The 17,918-nt window shown below is 40.8% G+C and overlaps 1 protein-coding gene across 1 annotated transcript in view; it reads left to right on the top strand.

Moving 5' to 3' along the window:
* Nucleotides 1-17,918, top strand: part of kcnip3a (Kv channel interacting protein 3a, calsenilin) — a 72,795-nt gene that overhangs the window by 16,118 nt on the left and 38,759 nt on the right. The window contains exon 2 of the mRNA XM_056246539.1: nt 5,506-5,680. Within this exon, the coding sequence (XP_056102514.1) occupies nt 5,506-5,680 (175 nt within the window). The remainder of the gene's footprint in view (nt 1-5,505; nt 5,681-17,918) is intronic.

The following is a 17,918-nucleotide window of genomic DNA, read 5'->3' as shown; positions in this document are numbered from 1 at the left end:
AAGCCAAAAATTATTTTTTGTGTGGATTGACTAACATGGATGAATTGTTCACCACAAAACGATCAATTTAGGCAAACAAAGTAAGTATGGTCAATTTTGAATTCATGGGGACTTTAATGAGAGTTCAGTTCATTTCCGTGAATCATTTCAACTGGTTCATCACTCAAAAATGTCACCAAGTGGTATATTTTAATTTATTAAAATGTTTTATTAAGTAAAATTTGCTGTTTATTTATTTAAATATTTGTGAATTGTTACACGTTCATCCCTGTTTTCATAGTTAGAAACTGATAAAATAACTTGGCTTTTACTAGGTTTGATTCCAAGGCAATATTCAACAATATTATTGATCCGCCTGTACTGACACTGTTGTATGAGAACTGAGCTAGGCGATGACATCTTTTTTTTTCTTTTGCAGAAGTGCTTTATAGATTAAATAATTTAATAATTGATTATCTTTACAATGGAACTGAATCAACACTGACTTCAGCTGAACAACAGCCAAATTGCATCATTTTCCTGTTATCACTGTAAAGCTGCTTTGAAACAATCTGTATTGTGTAAAAGGCTGTATAAATAAAGGTGACTTGACACGCATGCAGATACAAACTGTATAATGTTGAATGTGCTGTAAGTTTGTAATTGTAAGATTTATATTTATTGTGCACCAAATCAGCAAATTTCAAATCAGCAAAAGGATCGTGTGACACTGAGGACTGGACTGCTGAAAATTCAGCTTTGTCATGACATGAATACATTACATTTTAAAATGTATAATAGTCATATTTAATTTATTAATAATAATATTTCACAATATTACTGTTTTACTATATTTTCGATCAAATAAATGCAGCCTTAGTGAACATAAAAAAAAAATATAAAAAAAAACTTACTGACTCAGACCTTTTGAACAGTAAGACCAAACACTCTGAACTCAAAAAAAATGACTGTGTTATTTGGCTACAGGGGTAGGTATAGATGTTAATTATAATGCTGATAGCACAATCTGACAGGTAGCATTTTTCTCTGTCGAATTGTGCTACCTACTGTTTTAATGGGAGGTAGCAAAATGTTTGTTTTGAGTGCAGTTTAGGTGTATGCTCTGTTTGAAGAGGGCTAGCGTTCCAAGCAGACGTTAGCTACGACTTACATGTAAAATAAAAAAGTAAAATGTGAGACTACAGACGTTTTTCCTATTTGTACAGTAATAATTTGATAGGAATACAATATAATACAAGCCTTAATTTCATTCAGGACGTTTCCCCTCAGGAAGTTTTCTCTCAGAACAGGACACAAAATGACTGTTGACAAATGTATCCAGTTTTAACCTGTTTGGCACAGACTACCCGTAATTGGGTTACACTGACCCAGCGCTAGGTGGGCATGTAAGGGGGTTCATCATTTGTATTGACAGTAAAAATTACCCATCAACTGAGTTACAGGTAAACTACCCAGCAAACTAGCTGGGTAAAAATATTTCAAATAACCCAACAGGCTGAACCCAGCCACCCAGAGTGTATTGATCAAAAGCCTGAAAAATGTTGAGATTGGGTATTTTTGGTCATATCAACCAGCTCAAGTGCACAAAAAATGGCAAACAGAAGACGGGGTAAAAAGAAAGAACAAAGTGAAAAATGAAGTAAACTAAGATCAGTAAAAACGTTGACATGCTGTCTCACCAGATGGGAATTGTCTGAATCATAAAATGTGTTAATTCAGCAGAACAAATATGATGCAAACGTGTCTCTTTATCCTAATTCAAAGTCGTTCTAATACCTAATTTGCCATTTTTATCACACACCCAGTCATTAATCCCAACCATACTTTTAATTCAATCTCCTTAGACTTTATGCGGCAAGAGCAGCGGCTCTTCCATTTTTAATTTAGCCGATTACACTCACTGTCAGGATTCAGCCCGTAGTGGCTGTCTGATGTGTCATATTCTTCGACAGTCCCGCTCTCACCTGGCATTTAGCTCCGTTTCTAGCGATTGTGTTTCGACCCGGCTCATGCTGCTCAGCATTTACAGCTTGGCCTAAACCAACCTCTCCCTGAGAGCCTAATCAATGTCTGTGTTTATCTCTATAAAAGCCCTCTCAGGATGATGACGGGCTCCTTTGTGAGTTTATGAAGAGAGAGGCGGCTCTCAAACCTCTACCTGCCATGCTTTTGTGTGTGCTCGTAAAAGAGGCTTTTGTCCTTCTGTTTCCTGCTCGCTCGCTCTCTCTGCCGATCTTTTATTGATGGGGTTTTTATAGAGTTAGGGTCTGAATAATTGAGTGAAAGACGAATGAGCGGAGTTGTGCTGTGCAGGAACGAGGTGTAGTACAGTGCGTGTCAGGGGGATTCCTTTATAAACAAGACCCGTCCTGGTCTTAAAGTTTGGCGATGACAGACAAGGCAGGGGTTAAAATGACCTGGAATGATCCAGAAACGCTTCCGCCACCAAATTACGATTATTGGCAGTTTGTTTATCCAGTCTATTTCATATGTGTTTGCTCCAGTCCAGGTTTTGTTGGTTCCCATACAGGTGATCCTGGGGTGTGCTGAAATAACTCATGGGAGCAGTGAAATGCCACATTGTCCCATTAAGTTGCTCAAATGTTGGTATTTTTCATCTTTCTCCATATTTCTTCACTTGGCAAAGGTCATTCTGAAATCAAGCGGTGTGTTCAGTATTATATGACCCAAATACAGACTGTACAAGAGGCACACATTGCTGTTTAGTTCAGTTCACCCTGCGTTGTACTACCATTCAAAAAATGTTATCTTATGCTCACCAAGGCTGCATTTATTTGATGAAAAATACAGTAAAATGTAAAAATAAAAAATTATAGTGAAATATCATTACAATTTATAAGAACTGTCTTCTATTTTACCATATTTTAAAATGTAATTTACACCTGTGATGTCAGTGGCGTCAATTCACCAAAAGCCAAGGTATGGTAGACTCTGATGACATCATCCAATTTTACTCCCTCGATGTGACAGTCCCACTTCCAACCTTTTACAGCACTTCAATCTCAAATGTCTGAATATTAGCTCATTTAAATGTTACCATATTAAATGTAACTGTATGTAGGGAAAGTCACAGTCTAATAAAAAAAAAAACTTTTCTTCAAATTGCGAATGAATTTAGACCGAGTAAAAAACGTACGCTTCCATCACTGAAGCTGTCAGTCAGTTCGCCACGAACTCATCGAGTGTCAAAACTCCCGTATTAATCAATGAATCTGTCAAAACTGCACAATGAATCTTTTATTTACATCATGTCTCCACTTTGTTTGTTACAATAGTGGCTTTCGCACCGGAGGAACCTTCTAGGAACTCCTTTTGGAGGAACTAATGTAGCTCGTACTTCAGAGTAGGGTCTAAACCAGCACTATAGGAATTACCAGTGAATTATTAGTGTACGCTGATTGGCCAAACGCACGCAAATCATTTTCTTCTCAGCTAGCGACATTGGACATCAACCACACGGCATATGCTAATACCATTTCATATACTGTCTACTTTCTATGTATAACAGTTCTATTTAATAACGTGTTAGACAGGACTGTTAGACAGATCGTAAACTAATGAACACGGACAAATGCGAGTACTTTTCCTAAAATGATGATCAATTCTCTCAAAACAATAAAACCAAAACATATAACTAAGCCGAGTAGCCAAACATGACAAAATATGCACCGATAGGCTACATTTGTTTCTCTCAGCTTTACACAAACCATCAATAAGAGTGAGCAGCGCCAAAAGTGCATTATGTATGCAAACACAAAGCAATGAGTCGTGATTGATAACAAAATAAGACATCTTCACACAGCACCCGCAGCATGAGAGAAAACAGCATTCGTTTTTTTTTTTTTTTTTTTAAAACAAGACGTAGAGCAGTTCTTTAACAGTGGAAAAGCCAGCAAGAGTTGAGAATACTTGATTAATAGTTAAGATCTTTTGCAACAGTGAAATCCCTCTGTATTGTTCTGTGTGATTCATTTTTGATTGTCTAATCCTAGATAAACACGCAATAACATTGTGAAGATAATGGTCTGCTTGACTGTTGAATTTGTGGATCTTATCATTGTGTAGAAACTAGTATGCTCACAAGTATGTATGGGGGTTTGGGGACTGTCACAAGATATTTCCTCTGTCAGTGGGAAATGTAATCATGGCCTCCACCAGGGCCATGTGACCCAATAATATGCTTTATGAAATCATTGTTCAAAGCAATGTTGATATGGCTTCAGAAACAACTGGTTTTCATCACTTGTCGAGATGTTTGAAATGAGTCTTGGCTTGAGGTATTGGTGAAGAAATAGAGGAGAGAAGAAGGAAACATAAACTGAATTATAGTGTAACCATATTTTCCTTCTCCATAGTTACTGGAATTATTGTTACTATAGGCCTACTATATAAAATATTAAATTAAAATGGGATAACCTGTAAACTGTCTATATGATGATTGTGGCTGATACCAAGTTACCACAGTTTTATTGTAAAAAAAATAATAACTAAGATATTTTTGGCAGAAACTATGCTTGCTATGATACAGTTTTGTCATTTTTACAGAGCTCAAAGGATCATTTAATATTTTATTATAGTTCAAAATGTTACAGGCTTAAATCAGATTTTAAAAAAAGAATTTTGCCTCTATATCTCGATTTGAATGTTAATGACAGGATTCTAAGAAGGCATGATATTATCTATAATGACAGATCATCTTGTGACATAATTTCGGATTATGTCATGGTCAGCCTGTGCGCTATGATGATGTCAGTGTGGCTGATGGCAGGTCACAGAGTTTTACATGACCTTTTTCATATTTTATGGTTCATGCCTGTATATTTGCAGCAGACTTTAGATTCAGAGGCTGATATGAAACATTTCTACATGTATATGCACATGTCCCATGATAATTTGTCATTTCACGTTTATATTTATTTTTTTACAAAATAAACAACCTAAGGATAATAAAAGCTCATTTTAGACTGATGTAAACCTCATTTATTCACATCTCCATTGCAACAACATGACAACCTCCTGAAGAAATATATGTAGGCTTATTGTGTTTTAGGTTACAAAAAACATCTTCCCCTTCACCCTTGAAATCTTCCCTTATGCTTTGGCTGCCTTGCAAGCACTAGTATTTTCTTTAGCAGATGAAAATCTAGTTTTGTTTATTTGTTTTGTTGGCAGTGGTAACCAAAAAAACAGGGAACCAAAAAGCGAATAAATCAATTCATGTTTGAGTGATGTCATCTTCAAAATCTGTCATCTGAACGCAGCAATACCATCTGTTTACATATGCAATATTCACACCCCTGAGGACAATTATGTCTTCTTCTTCTTCTAGTAAAAGACCACGTTGTAACATAAGCGAGACACATTCTACCATTTGCTGTTCTCATGCTGAGTAGAATTTAATTTAACACAAACACACATCTTGCAAGATTGGATCAGCTGAGTGAGAAGAAATAGACTCTTTGTCATTGTCTGTTTCTCTCCCAGGAGGATGGCAAGTTGGGGGATGGCAGTCTGCTGGGTGATGCCAATGGGCTGGAGCCTGGCACAGGCCGACAGAAGGAGAGTGGCAAATGGCAGAGGCCTCGCTTCACACGGAAAGCCCTCATGAGGTGTTGTCTGGTCAAATGGATCATCGCCAGCACCGGACCCAAAGAGCAAGGTGAGACAGAGAAGTGGCGGGAAAGGAAATTAGGTTTTTAGGAAGGCCTGCTGATGGAGTGTTTCTGCATATGTGACGGTGTGACACGTCACATGCTGGACACACGCGGTCCAAAAAAGAACATAAATTGAATTACATAGAGGAAACGCAAGTTAAATGCAGAGAAATTAATGGCAAATTTTAAGCTTCTGCACAATAACATTTGAGCGCATCCTTTTACTTACTAGATGATCAAATTTTTTAACTTTTGTACTGCCCTGTTCAATGCAGTTGCAATGAATGATGACTGAAGCATTCAGTCTTTAAGAACACTAAGTGTCTGATAAAACCAAAAACTGTCGGGTGCAATGTTAACACAAAGATGACATGCATTAGACCTGGCTACGCAAAATAAATTTCAGGTTTCTTCTGTAACATTTGCTCCGATTTGTTCACTGTTACATCCTTGATACGTAGTTCCTATCTGTAAGCTTGCGTGTGACATACAACAATTTCAAATCAATCAAATAACGTAATTTTTTAAATCATTACCAGCCATCTGGTAAACAGTAGGGGCAAGCTTTTCGATCACGTTACTTCACCTTCAAATAACCAGTTAGACCTGAACGGAAAGAGAAATGTCCATGCCTAAGATATGAGACTGTCAATTGAGAAACAATAGCTATCTTTGATTAACAAACCAACATTTCGCTGAAATTCACTCAAAATCGTAGCCTGGATAAAACTAGACCATTCTCAGTTGTAACTCAGTTATGGTCTGGCAAAGCGTCATAGACAAATCATTTCCAGAGGGGCGTCACCAACGGACGTCGCGGATAGACCTAAAACCAATCAGAGTGATGGAGGAGATGACGTATGCAGAGCGGCCGAGTGTTGTTTTTTGCTCGGTTTTTAACAAAAAGGAAACGTTCAAATCGCTTAAAACAGACGCGATAGCTGATTCGAACGAGTGATGTTCGATGGCGGCATCCATCTCTGTAATGTAGGCTACAAAATCTGCTTCAAAATCCCAGCGCTGTCGTCATTGTGTAAAGCCCGCCCCAACGTTTCTGATTGGTGCCGCGATTTCGACGGATTGGAAATGGGCTTGAATGAGCTCTTTGTCAGACTAACTTTCAGAGCAAATCTAAATTTGCCGGAAGTTGTCTGGGTTTTCCCAGGCTATCAAAATCGCCCTTTCCAGTGAGATAACTGTGAACTCAAGAACCATATCAATCTGATTCATGAACAAATCATTCAGGTCCATGTTTCCCAAAAGCATATCAAGCCAAGGTGGGGCTTCATTTCAGTACAAACTTCATTTCAGTCTGTTGCTCAAGCTTCAAAATACTTGGAATATTTTCCGAACCACTTTAATTATACTTTTATGGAGCGTTTTTATTGTTACCAGCAGAGAATGCATGTAAATACATGCAATCTTTATATATGACATCCTCCACCTGCTAATCACTTCGTCTCCATTAGTAAATGAGTCCCGAGGCAGCTTGTAACCACAGATGTTGAGCCTTGACCTCAAGAGGGGTGACATTGATCAAACAGACCTCAGCAGAAGTGTCTCTGTTGAACATGGCACAGGGAATGGATTCAGGTTGATTCGGTTTTGATCGATCTGTGTTGCCACTCTCTTCACGTAAGCTAGCCCTCTGTGGGCCATAACTGAGATTGTATCAAAATAGAGGTTAAAGCCAACCTTCTAAAAGGTACTGCTTGTTCAAACTTTGTTGGTTTTATTAGCACTGTCCTGTCTGGGCTCAGAATTTTAGCCCGAACCCAGAGTACTACCCCGATATCCCTGGTTGGGATAGGAAGTTGGGGTGGTGGAGGGATGCTGGAAAACTGTCGAGAGACAGAGGTGAGTCAGCTATAAACTGTATATTGGCCTCCTCTTGCTGATTGGGTAGATTATCTAAACGGGCTCCTCTCGAATTTTGCTAAAACATACTTTCATATTTTTTGGGACATAAAGTCAACCATGTCCTGATGTTATAATAAAAACAAACATGTAATTTAAATGGTTTACCTAGTGAAAAATAAATATACTAAAAAGTATTTGAAATGCATTTATTTTATGCTAAGTATACTACAAATACATTTACATAATTATGTACTTAATATAAATACCTTGCTATTTTACTTTTGGTACAAAATTGGTATACTTAAAGTCTGCTAAATTGGAACAACTAATTTTGTACTTAATGCACTTTAGTTATCCGGAAGTTCAACTAAAGATATACGTAAGTATAATTTAGGTACACTTAAAATATTTTGCATTTAAAGACTGATATTATATAGTGGTCATACTATTCTTACTAATAGTGATATTAAAACACATTTTAGGCTTAATATTAACAAATGTACATTGTGCAATAAATAAATACTCCAAATAAAGTTTAATTATAATATTTATAAGTATAAGAAATAAATGTATTTTAAATACATTTTGGTAAAAGTTTTTTTTTTCACTAGTGTTGGCATTTCTTATAAATAATGTATATTTGATATATTTTTCTGCAAAAAAACTAAGTCTTGTATTAGATAATATCAGATCATTTGAATACATATAACTTAATCTTGATATTTTAAAACGATTTAAAAAAAAACATTTAAAAAAATAGTAAGATACTCAAGTGTATTTAAGGTGTACGGAAAAGATGTTATTCATTTTTACTTGATGTTTACATTTTCAGAGTCATTAAATGTGAACTTTAAAATGATGTAAAATCAAGGGTGTCCTTTATTTTTCCACACTAAAGGTGACATGCCTAGTGCCAGACGTTGCATATCATTATGTTCTTCACTGTGCTCGGCTGGTGCCGTCTGGTGGTTATGTGGGGAAACAAATTTGTGTAATGCATTAGCTCATATGAAACAAAGACTTTTATCATGTTGTACACATCGTTTTTTGAAGACAATGCTTTTATGAATGCTTATGAATATTTAATGAAGTGTTAATGTGTGATATATTAGTAAGTGTTTGTCATTATGCTAAATTGATTTAATAGGTTTTTTTTTTGCTCTCAAGATTGCTGAAAGAGCTGAGAGAATCACTCATGAGAGTGTCGAAAGAGACACTGAACCAGTTTGTGGCACCATTAAAAGAAAGGGGCTCTCTATTGGCAGAATCAGGAAATCAGAGATTGGCTTGCAAATGGGGAAATCAGAGAGGGCTATAGGAAGAGTGAAATAAGAGACGGAGGATGAGAAGTGTCTCAAAATCAAACTAGTGGCCTTGAATCTACAGTAGCCCTAAAAACTATTGAAAACTATTAAAAGTATTACAACTATTGAAAGTATTAAAGGGGTCCTTGATTATGATATCTTTTTCTTTTCTTTTTTTACTTTAGTTAGAGTGTAATGTTGCTGTTTGAGCATAAACAACATCTGCAAAGTTACGATGCTCAAGGTTCAATGCAAAGGGAGATATTTTATTTCACAGAAAACGCTTTTTAAGGACTTCAACAAATGGCTGGTAGGAACTACAACAAGCTTCTTCCCGGGTTGGTGACATCACAAACCCTACAAGGACATGTTGGTCTGCTTTCAGACTGATCTCATGAAATGGCGTATGTATGACACGCCAATTCGTATTTCCATTTTTGGCGTGCTATCAACATTGGCGTGCATAATCGCTTTTCAGCGTGTTTATCAACGCCTTTGACTTAACGTTATATTACTGTATTATGTATATATAAATATATGACCTACCCCAACCCCGTCCCTAAACCTACCCGTCACTGGGGTTAATACCATTTATGAGTCTTCTCCTACCATCCTAGGAAAAGAAATATCGCTCCCCAGATGTAGATATAGATTTTGCTTCGTTTCGCTCGGACATTTAACGGCGTACACATACACGCGGAATCACTCGGACGTTTAATGGCGTAGACATACACGCAAAAGATTTCGGCGTGGACATACACGCGGATAGCTCAAAATGCGTATAGATAACACGCCACTTGAATTGAAAGTGGCGTGTATGTTTACGCAAAGTCATGATGTCATGTTGCTGCTTTAGATAAGAAGAAGAGTTGTTGTCGCTGCACCCCGGAAAAGGTTTGTCCTAAGGTTGACGTACTTAGAGAGGTTAAAATGTATTTTTAACACTATTCCTGAACATTATAACCTCAACGCTTGTCTGTGCACTGCTCATTTTACGGAGAACAGCCTCCAGAAGACAGCACAATGCAGGATATATGCACAACAGCTTCTCCTGAAAGACGGAGCCATTCCCATTTTGTTGGGGCAATCTGTTGTTCATGGATCACAACTTGCAAGTATGTCTTATTATTTGTAGTTGTCCTTTAACAGTTCCAGTTATAAGCTTTATGTAGTTGCTTTGATAACTATAACATAAAGCTGTGGCTCCACTAGCCTGCTAACTAACATTAAAGTATTGATGTAGTGTTTATTGTAGCTTTTAAGCTCTTTTTTTTGTATGACTTCACCGCCACTTAGGAAAATTATCCATGATTTTGTGATCGATTGCTGTTTGTATTACCATGGTTTACCGACAAATATGATGAAATGGTGGATAACAACATATCTATAAGAAAATTACAAAAAACATACCACTCTGAAACGTCCTGTGAAATCCGTGCTTGCAAAGTCCATGGTTGAAATTATTCAGCACAATCCTGTTGTTAACATTGTCAGGGTCTGAATCGGGCCCGAAATGGTTTGAAATTGATGCCATCGTTAATATTTACATCTGAGTAGAGCTTGCGGTTAAGAAGGGGCGTGACATTTCCCGAACATGCGCTGAAGCACTGCACACTGGGTCAGCTAACCAATCAAAGCACATTTAATATTTCGGAAAGAGGGGCTACATCGAAAAAGACACGTGACATTGAAAACCATGACATTAGGGAGTGAGGAGCTGTAATAATGTAAAATATGTGAAAAAATTATGCGTTTTTTGAACAATCAAGCATGAAAATATATTCAGGGACAACCCTAAAACAAGACTTCGTAAAAGGGCCTAATAGGACCCCTTTAAAGTATGATTCATGTTTGTGTATACATATAAAAGTATTTGGTATGTGGAAAATTCCAAAATGCCAACATATTGTGGATCAAATTATTTTTTAATGTGAACTCTGCTAGGACACCTGTTTGAACTTCAGGGATATTGACTTAAAAGTAATTGAACATTTTTTAGTTTTGAGAAGTTGAAGCATCATTTGTTTAAATGCACTTTGTTAGATTATTTGATGTATTCTGACTGTACAACATACTGTACATGCTTCCTGCGAAACTTGAGCATTCTGCTTGTCATCCCTCTCTCTCTCTCTCTCTCTCTCTCTCTCTCTCTCTCTCTCTCTCTCTCTCTCTCTCTCTCTCTCTCTCTCTCTCTCTCTCTCCCTCTCTCTCTGATCAGTGACACTTCCTGTTCATAGCTTTAATTCCTAGACAGTCCAGGATATGTTCAGATATATACAGCAGAACTCTGTCAGGACACTGAAGACCTCACTAGCTGTTTGGTTTGGATTACTGTCCACTTCTGGATTGGGAGGTGTAACGTTATCCAGATAGCAAATCAGCAGTGTGTTCTACATTGGGTCACATTGAGACTTTTCTGCACTTCGCAGCAAAACCCTCCAGCACTGGATCTCAGAAAGTTAGTATGGATTTGTTGATTCACTGAGAAAGAAATGGATATAGACTAATTCGACAATCACAGCAGCCCAAATAAAACTCCTCTTCTAAATTTGATCTTGACTCTGAAAAACCTGATCTGGGACCTCTCTTTTAAGTGAGGAGGAAGTTTGATGTCATACTGTTTTTGAGGTAAAGTTTTTATAGATTAGTCTGTCTTCTGGTGATGGTTTGATTGGACTTTTTCCGTTGTGTGAGTTACAGTAGTTTAACAGTGACTGTTCGATCAGCTGTTGAGACATTCGAGGGACGTTACTGAAGGACGAGAGACATGGATGTGGTGAACGACTTTAAGAATGACTGTCAGAAGGAGTTGACCAGCATGCTAAGCTGCTTTTTCGGCTTGGTCACTGGCTCTTTTGCCCAAGGTACTTCCTTTGCTGTGATCTGTCTTTTTACATTCTTTTAAAATTATTTGACGACTCACTCTTTTATAGTGAACTTTATGAAGTTTCTGCACAAGTGAAGTTTTATGTTGTTTGGGAGCTATCAATTGTTTCTCAATAACAGATCTGAGACCATGTTTAATCTTGTTTTTTTTTCAAGTGAAAATGTCTAAGCATCCTTGAGATACATTTACTTGAGAAAAATAATTCGTTTTTTACCCTCTTGCCAAATAGTTTTTTGTTTTTTTGAAAACATACTGATCAGGACTTTTCATTTAGGGTGGGTGTAGTGGGTATAGTTGCAGCATGAGATAAAATGAACACATTGTTTCTGGACAGGCAGGTCTATAATCACTTTATTGATTATATACAATCTATAATATAATAATATATTATAATCACCGCTAATGGTGTAAATGTGCTGGTCCGTTCTTCTAAAGGACTCTGATACCGTGTAAAACAGTCTCAGTCTCCCAGTTATGCTGTTGCAGTGTTACGCTGTGTGTGTGTGTGTGTGTGTGTGTGTGTGTGTGTGTGTGTGTGTGTGTGTGTGTGTATGTGTGTGTGTGTGTGTGTGTGTGTGTGTGTGTGTGTGTGTGTGTGTGTGTGTGTGTGTGTGTGTGTGTGTGTGTGTGTGTGTGTGTGTGCGTGTGTGTGCGTGAGTGTGTGTGTGTGTGTGCGTGTGTAATACGAGCCCTTTAACTTTCACTAAGTACCAAAACATTGTTCTGTCTCACTGCTGGTCAAAGGACAGATGCTCTAGTCTTCCAGGTGAATAATTGAATTAGTCCTGTTCAATTTGTCCTGTCTTTTCCGTTGACACTATTGAGACTTACTCACCCTCATGTTGTTCCAAACCGGTTTCTTCCTTTCTTCTGAGGAATACAAAAAGATACATTTTGCCAGTGTTCTCGCTACTATTTTCCAATGAAAACCAAAAGGGAGCGCTATCTCCTTCAACGAGAGGCTTTTTGGATGTATACGCTTCAAACGGTATACCCAAATGGTCTAAATGAAGAACTGACGTTAAACTGTTTCTTGTAAACAATTTAATCTGTAATTTTTAAGTTTATTCATTTAATTCTCATGTTTAACCTGGTGTTTATTTCTGTTTTATTGTTTTTATTTTTTTATTTTTTTATTTTCTTATATATATATATATATAATGTATATATATATATATATATATTTTTTTTTATTGTTTATAAGGGTTACATGTGAGCATTGTTTATGATTTGTTTTGTTGTTACTCTTTGTGTGTTTTTATGTTGGTAAATTGATGCACCTGGCGTTGCTGATTGGATGTTAAAGGGATAGTTCACTTTGAAATTAATTTTTGGTATGTTTTAGCTTACCTCACGGGCATCAAAGATGTAGGTGTCTTTGTTTCCGCAGTAGTTTCAATTTTGATATTTTTAGGTCAAACCGTTCTTGTCTGTCAGTCATATAATGCAGGTCTATGGTAACTTCCTCAAAGAGCATGCATAGAGAAGTCCAAATTAAACATGATTTAATGACTCGTAAATGTAAGTACACATTGATGGCCTAAGACACGAAAGGGGCGGTTTGTGTGAGAAAACGAACAGTATTATATAGTTTTTACCTCTTGTAAACACAGCCACGTCCAAGTGATCTGAGGGCGCCGGCGCTTCGGTCTTTTCCGGAAAGCGCCGGAAGTGATATCTCGCGCATGTACGTCACTCATACAATTGTTTTATTATTATTATTTTTTTAATTGTTTTCTTTTACGACGGTTTAAACATCCCGGATAAGCGCAAATTAGTACCATTTTAATTAGCCGTCTTACCTACAATCTCTAATCTGTGTAAACAATGAGTGACGTACACGCGCGAGAGATCACTTCCGGCGCTTTCCGGCGCTTGCGCAGACCGAAGCGCCGGCGCCCTCAGATCACTTGGACGTGGCTGTGTTTACAAGAGGTAAAAACGATATAAATACTGTTCGTTTTCTCACACAAACCGCTCGTTTTGTGTCTTAGCCCATCAATGTGTACTTACATTTACAAGTCATTAAATCATGTTTAATTTGGACTTCTCTGTGCATGCTCTTTGAGGTGGTGACAGACCTGCATTATATGACTGACAGACAAGAACGGTTTGACCTAAAAATATCAAAATTGAAACTACTACGGAAACAAAGACACCTGCATCTTGGATGCCCTTAAGGTAAGCTAAAACATACCAAAAAATTATTTCAAAGTGAACTATCCCTTTAATGGGGTTCACCTGTGATGTTAAAAAGCAATCTCTTTGTTTCACACCACACACTCACTGATGATGGCTTAGGCCGAAACGCGTCTGTGTGGACATGGTATAAATAAATGAGATAAAACTAGAGAGTGCGGTTTTTCCTCTTTATTTTGATTACTGTTTTATAACGTACTCGGTTACTAACGTAACCTCGGTTCTCTCTAGAGAGGGAACGAGTACTGCGTAATAGCTTACGCTATGGGGAAAACCTCTTTTCCACGAGATATTGAAGCCAAAAATTATCCTTAATTTTATATTAATGTAAAACGCTTTGCAGCAGCAAGCAGACACAGGCGAGACAGCTCGCGCGCCTATTGGTTGCTCTTGCGGCAAATGCAGCAGCCTATCGAGAGACTCTGCGTGACGTAATGACCAATGGGGGCAACCCGCGCCCATATCGTCACGTCCCGCCAGAAAAGGCGTGGTTTCGCCCTATAAATATGCTCGTTAGGCTGGTACAAGCTGGTTTTCATCGCCGAAGCGAACCAGAGCGTATTCCAAGCACGGCAAGATACGCAGTACTCGTTCCCTCTCTAGAGAGAACCGAGGTTACGTTAGTAACCGAGTACGTTCTCTTACGAGAGTATCTCTCGTACTGCGTAATAGCTTACGCTATGGGGAACACAATGCAACACGCCGTGCGTACAGAGATCCAACACCAAAGTCCCAGAGGCAACGCCCAGGGCCCATATAGTGCATAATCACCATGAACTCACATAGAGTGAAGGAAGAGAGGCTGGAAGCATCATTCCTTATAAAATAGCACCCAACAGGGTTATTACATGACAATTAAACGCGCAGCCAGGGTGAAAGCTTTCAGCCTGAACTGGATGGCCATACATGTGTCAATACTCGAGGGCAGCACTGAATTCTAGACCGCCAAAAGCTTAGCTTGTAAGGCAGGTACCTCCAGGTTATAGTATTTTATAAATGTAGACGGCGAGGCCCACCCCGCGGCCGTACAGATATCCTGCAGGGTAACCCCGCCAGACCATGCCCACGAAGAGGCCACGCCTCTCGTGGAGTGCGCTCTGACACCCAAAGGGCACTGCAGGCCCTTTGCAGTGTAAGCGAGCGCAATGGCATCCACTATCCATCTGGATAGGCTCTGTTTCGAGGCGGCAAGTCCCCTGGAACGCCCCCCAAACAAAACGAAAAGCTGCTCAGTCTGTATGAAAACAGACGAGCGCGACACATAAGCTCTCAGTGCCCTGACGGGGCAAAGGAGACTCGCGTCCTCCTCCTCATTGAGAACCGGAAGGGCGGACAGGGAAATTACCTGGGCCCTAAACGGTGTATTGAGGGATTTCGGCACATACCCGTGCTTAGGTTTGAGGATGACTTTCGAGTTATTAGGCCCAAACTCCATACATGACGCGCTTACTGAAAGCACCTGCAAGTCCCCTATGCGCTTCACTGAAGCGAGAGCCGTGAGAAACACTGTTTTGAACGACAGGTGTCTCATGTCCCCCAGCTGGATTGGCTCGAACGGGGCGCCTTTCATGGCCTCCAGGACCGTGGAAAGGTCCCACGTCGGGACTGAAGGGGGCCTGGGAGGGTTTAGCCTCCGAGCTCCCCTAAGGAAACGTACGACTAAGTCGTTCTTCCCCAGTGACTGGCCAGACACCGGTTTTGCAAACGTTGCTATGGCCGCCACATATACTTTGAGCGTGGATGGGGTCCTGCCCTTATCCAGTAGCTCTTGAAGGAAGGAAAGCACTTCCGAAACCCCGCAGTCCACAGGTGAAAAACTCTGGGCTTGACACCATGCAGAGAAAACAGACCATTTCAAGGAGTAGAGCCACCTGGTAGACGGAGCTCTAGCCTGCGCGATCGTGTTTAACACTCCTTCTGGGAGGCTAGCGGGTACCCGTTGATGGCCCATGCGTGCAGGGACCACAGCTCTGGGCGAGGATGCCAAATCGAGCCCCCCGCCTGAGAGAGGAGGTCTCTCCTCAATGGTACAGGCCATGGGGCAGTGCTGGTCAGCTGCATCAGGGCAGGAAACAACGTCTGGTTTGTCCAGAGCGGAGCTACGAGCAGCACTGGGCATCCGTTTCCCCTGATTCGTTCCAACACTTGAGGAAGGAGCGAGACAGGAGGAAAAGCATATAGGGGACAGCGGGGCCAAACATGAGCCAGCGCGTCCTTGCTTTTCAAGAAAAACCTCGGGCAATGAGCATTTTCGTGGGACACGAATAGGTCCACTTGTGCTCTGCCGAACGTTCTCCACAGCAGCTGGACCGTCTGCGGGTGCAGCGACCACTCCCCTGCTGGAACATTGTTCCTGGACAGTCTGTCTGGTCCCACAATCAGGTGACCAGGCACGTGCGCTGCTCTTAGTGAGAGCAGGTTGTGCTGAGCCCAGACCAGGAGGCGTTCCGTCAGCCTGTGAAGGTTTCGTGACCTGACGCCGCCCTGGCGATTTATGTATGCCACCACTGACATGTTGTCCGACCGGACCAAGACATGGTGGCCTGTCACCTGGGGACAAAAGCGCCGTAGCGCTTTGTCGACTGCTATCATCTCCAAGCAGTTTATGTGAAGGAGCTTTTCCCGTTCTGACGACAGGCCAGCTAGCGGTCTGCCCTCGAGCAGCGCTCCCCACCCCGAGGTGGAGGCGTCCGTAGACACCACCTTCACACTCGAAGCGGTCCCCAGACTTAAACCTGACTGATACCAGTCGGTTATTTTCCAAGGTTCCAGAGCTGAAACGCACTGTAGGTCGACCTTGAGGCGGAACAGACCCGCTGTCCATGCCCTGGGCGGAACCCGCGCTTTCAACCACATCTGCAGTGGGCGCATGCGAAGCAAGCCCAAGTGGAGTACAGAGGCTGCTGAGGCCATTAACCCCAGAATTTTCTGAAACCTTTTGAGCGGAACTATCGAGCCGTGGCGGAAGGATTTTGCGACGCGCTGAATATTTAGTCCGCGCTCCGGTGCCAGGCGTGCCGTCATGGATAGCGAGTCTAACACTGTTCCCAGAAAGGAAATTTTCTGACTGGGAGACAGTGAGCTTTTCGCCCAATTGACTGTGAGGCCCAGCTCCTCGAGGTGCTTGAGTAATGCGGCCCTGTGTTTTATGAGCTCCAATCGTGATCGAGCTAGAATCAGCCAATCGTCCAAGTAGTTCAGGACTCGCATGCCCTGAAGTCTCAGGGGTGCGAGCGCCACGTCCATGCACTTCGTAAATGTACGGGGTGCTAGGGACAGGCCGAACGGCAGGACTGTGTATTGATACGCCTGGCCCTCGAAAGCGAATCTCAAGAATCGCCTGTGATGGGACGCTATTTGTATTTGGAAATAGGCGTCTTTCAGATCTATTGACATAAACAAGTCCCCGTGGCGCAGTTGCGCAAGGATTTTCCTGGTCGTAAGCATTCTGAACTGGCGTTTCACAAGCGCTCTGTTCAGCTGTCGCAGATCTAAAATTGGGTCTGAGACCCCCATCTTTATTCGGTACCAGAAAATATCTGCTGTATAGGCCCCCTTCGCTCTGAGCCTGAGATAAAGGTTCTATAGCCCCTTTGCTCAGTAGTTTCGCTATCTCGGCACGAAGTAGATGAGACACTTCGTTTTTGTACCGTAGTTTCGACACGCGCCGTATAACGGCGAGGGCGTCGAGCGAATTGTAGCGAGTAGCCTCTCTTTATAGTGTTCAGCACCCATTCTGATACCCCGGGAAGCTTTGACCACGCATCTGCGTGAATAGCTAGAGGCAGAATGAAGTCCGGGCTCTGGCCGCGGCAAAACGGCAGCTCGAGAGCCCTGGTATACTGGGAACACAACACCGTGTTTACAGCGTTCGAGGCGGGGGGCGCGCTGATTACAGCGGGCGGCCTGGCCGCGCTCAGCTTCTCTATGGCAGATTGTGCAGAGAAAGTGAGCGGGGCAGATCCCGTAGGATTCGGTGTGTTTGTGTGAAAA

Source organism: Rhinichthys klamathensis, unplaced genomic scaffold (assembly GCF_029890125.1).
Source record: "Rhinichthys klamathensis goyatoka isolate OS25496 unplaced genomic scaffold, OSU_Roscu_1.1 h1tg000040l_1, whole genome shotgun sequence".
NCBI lineage: Eukaryota > Metazoa > Chordata > Actinopteri > Cypriniformes > Leuciscidae > Rhinichthys > Rhinichthys klamathensis.
This window is presented reverse-complemented; position numbering and strand designations above follow the sequence as displayed.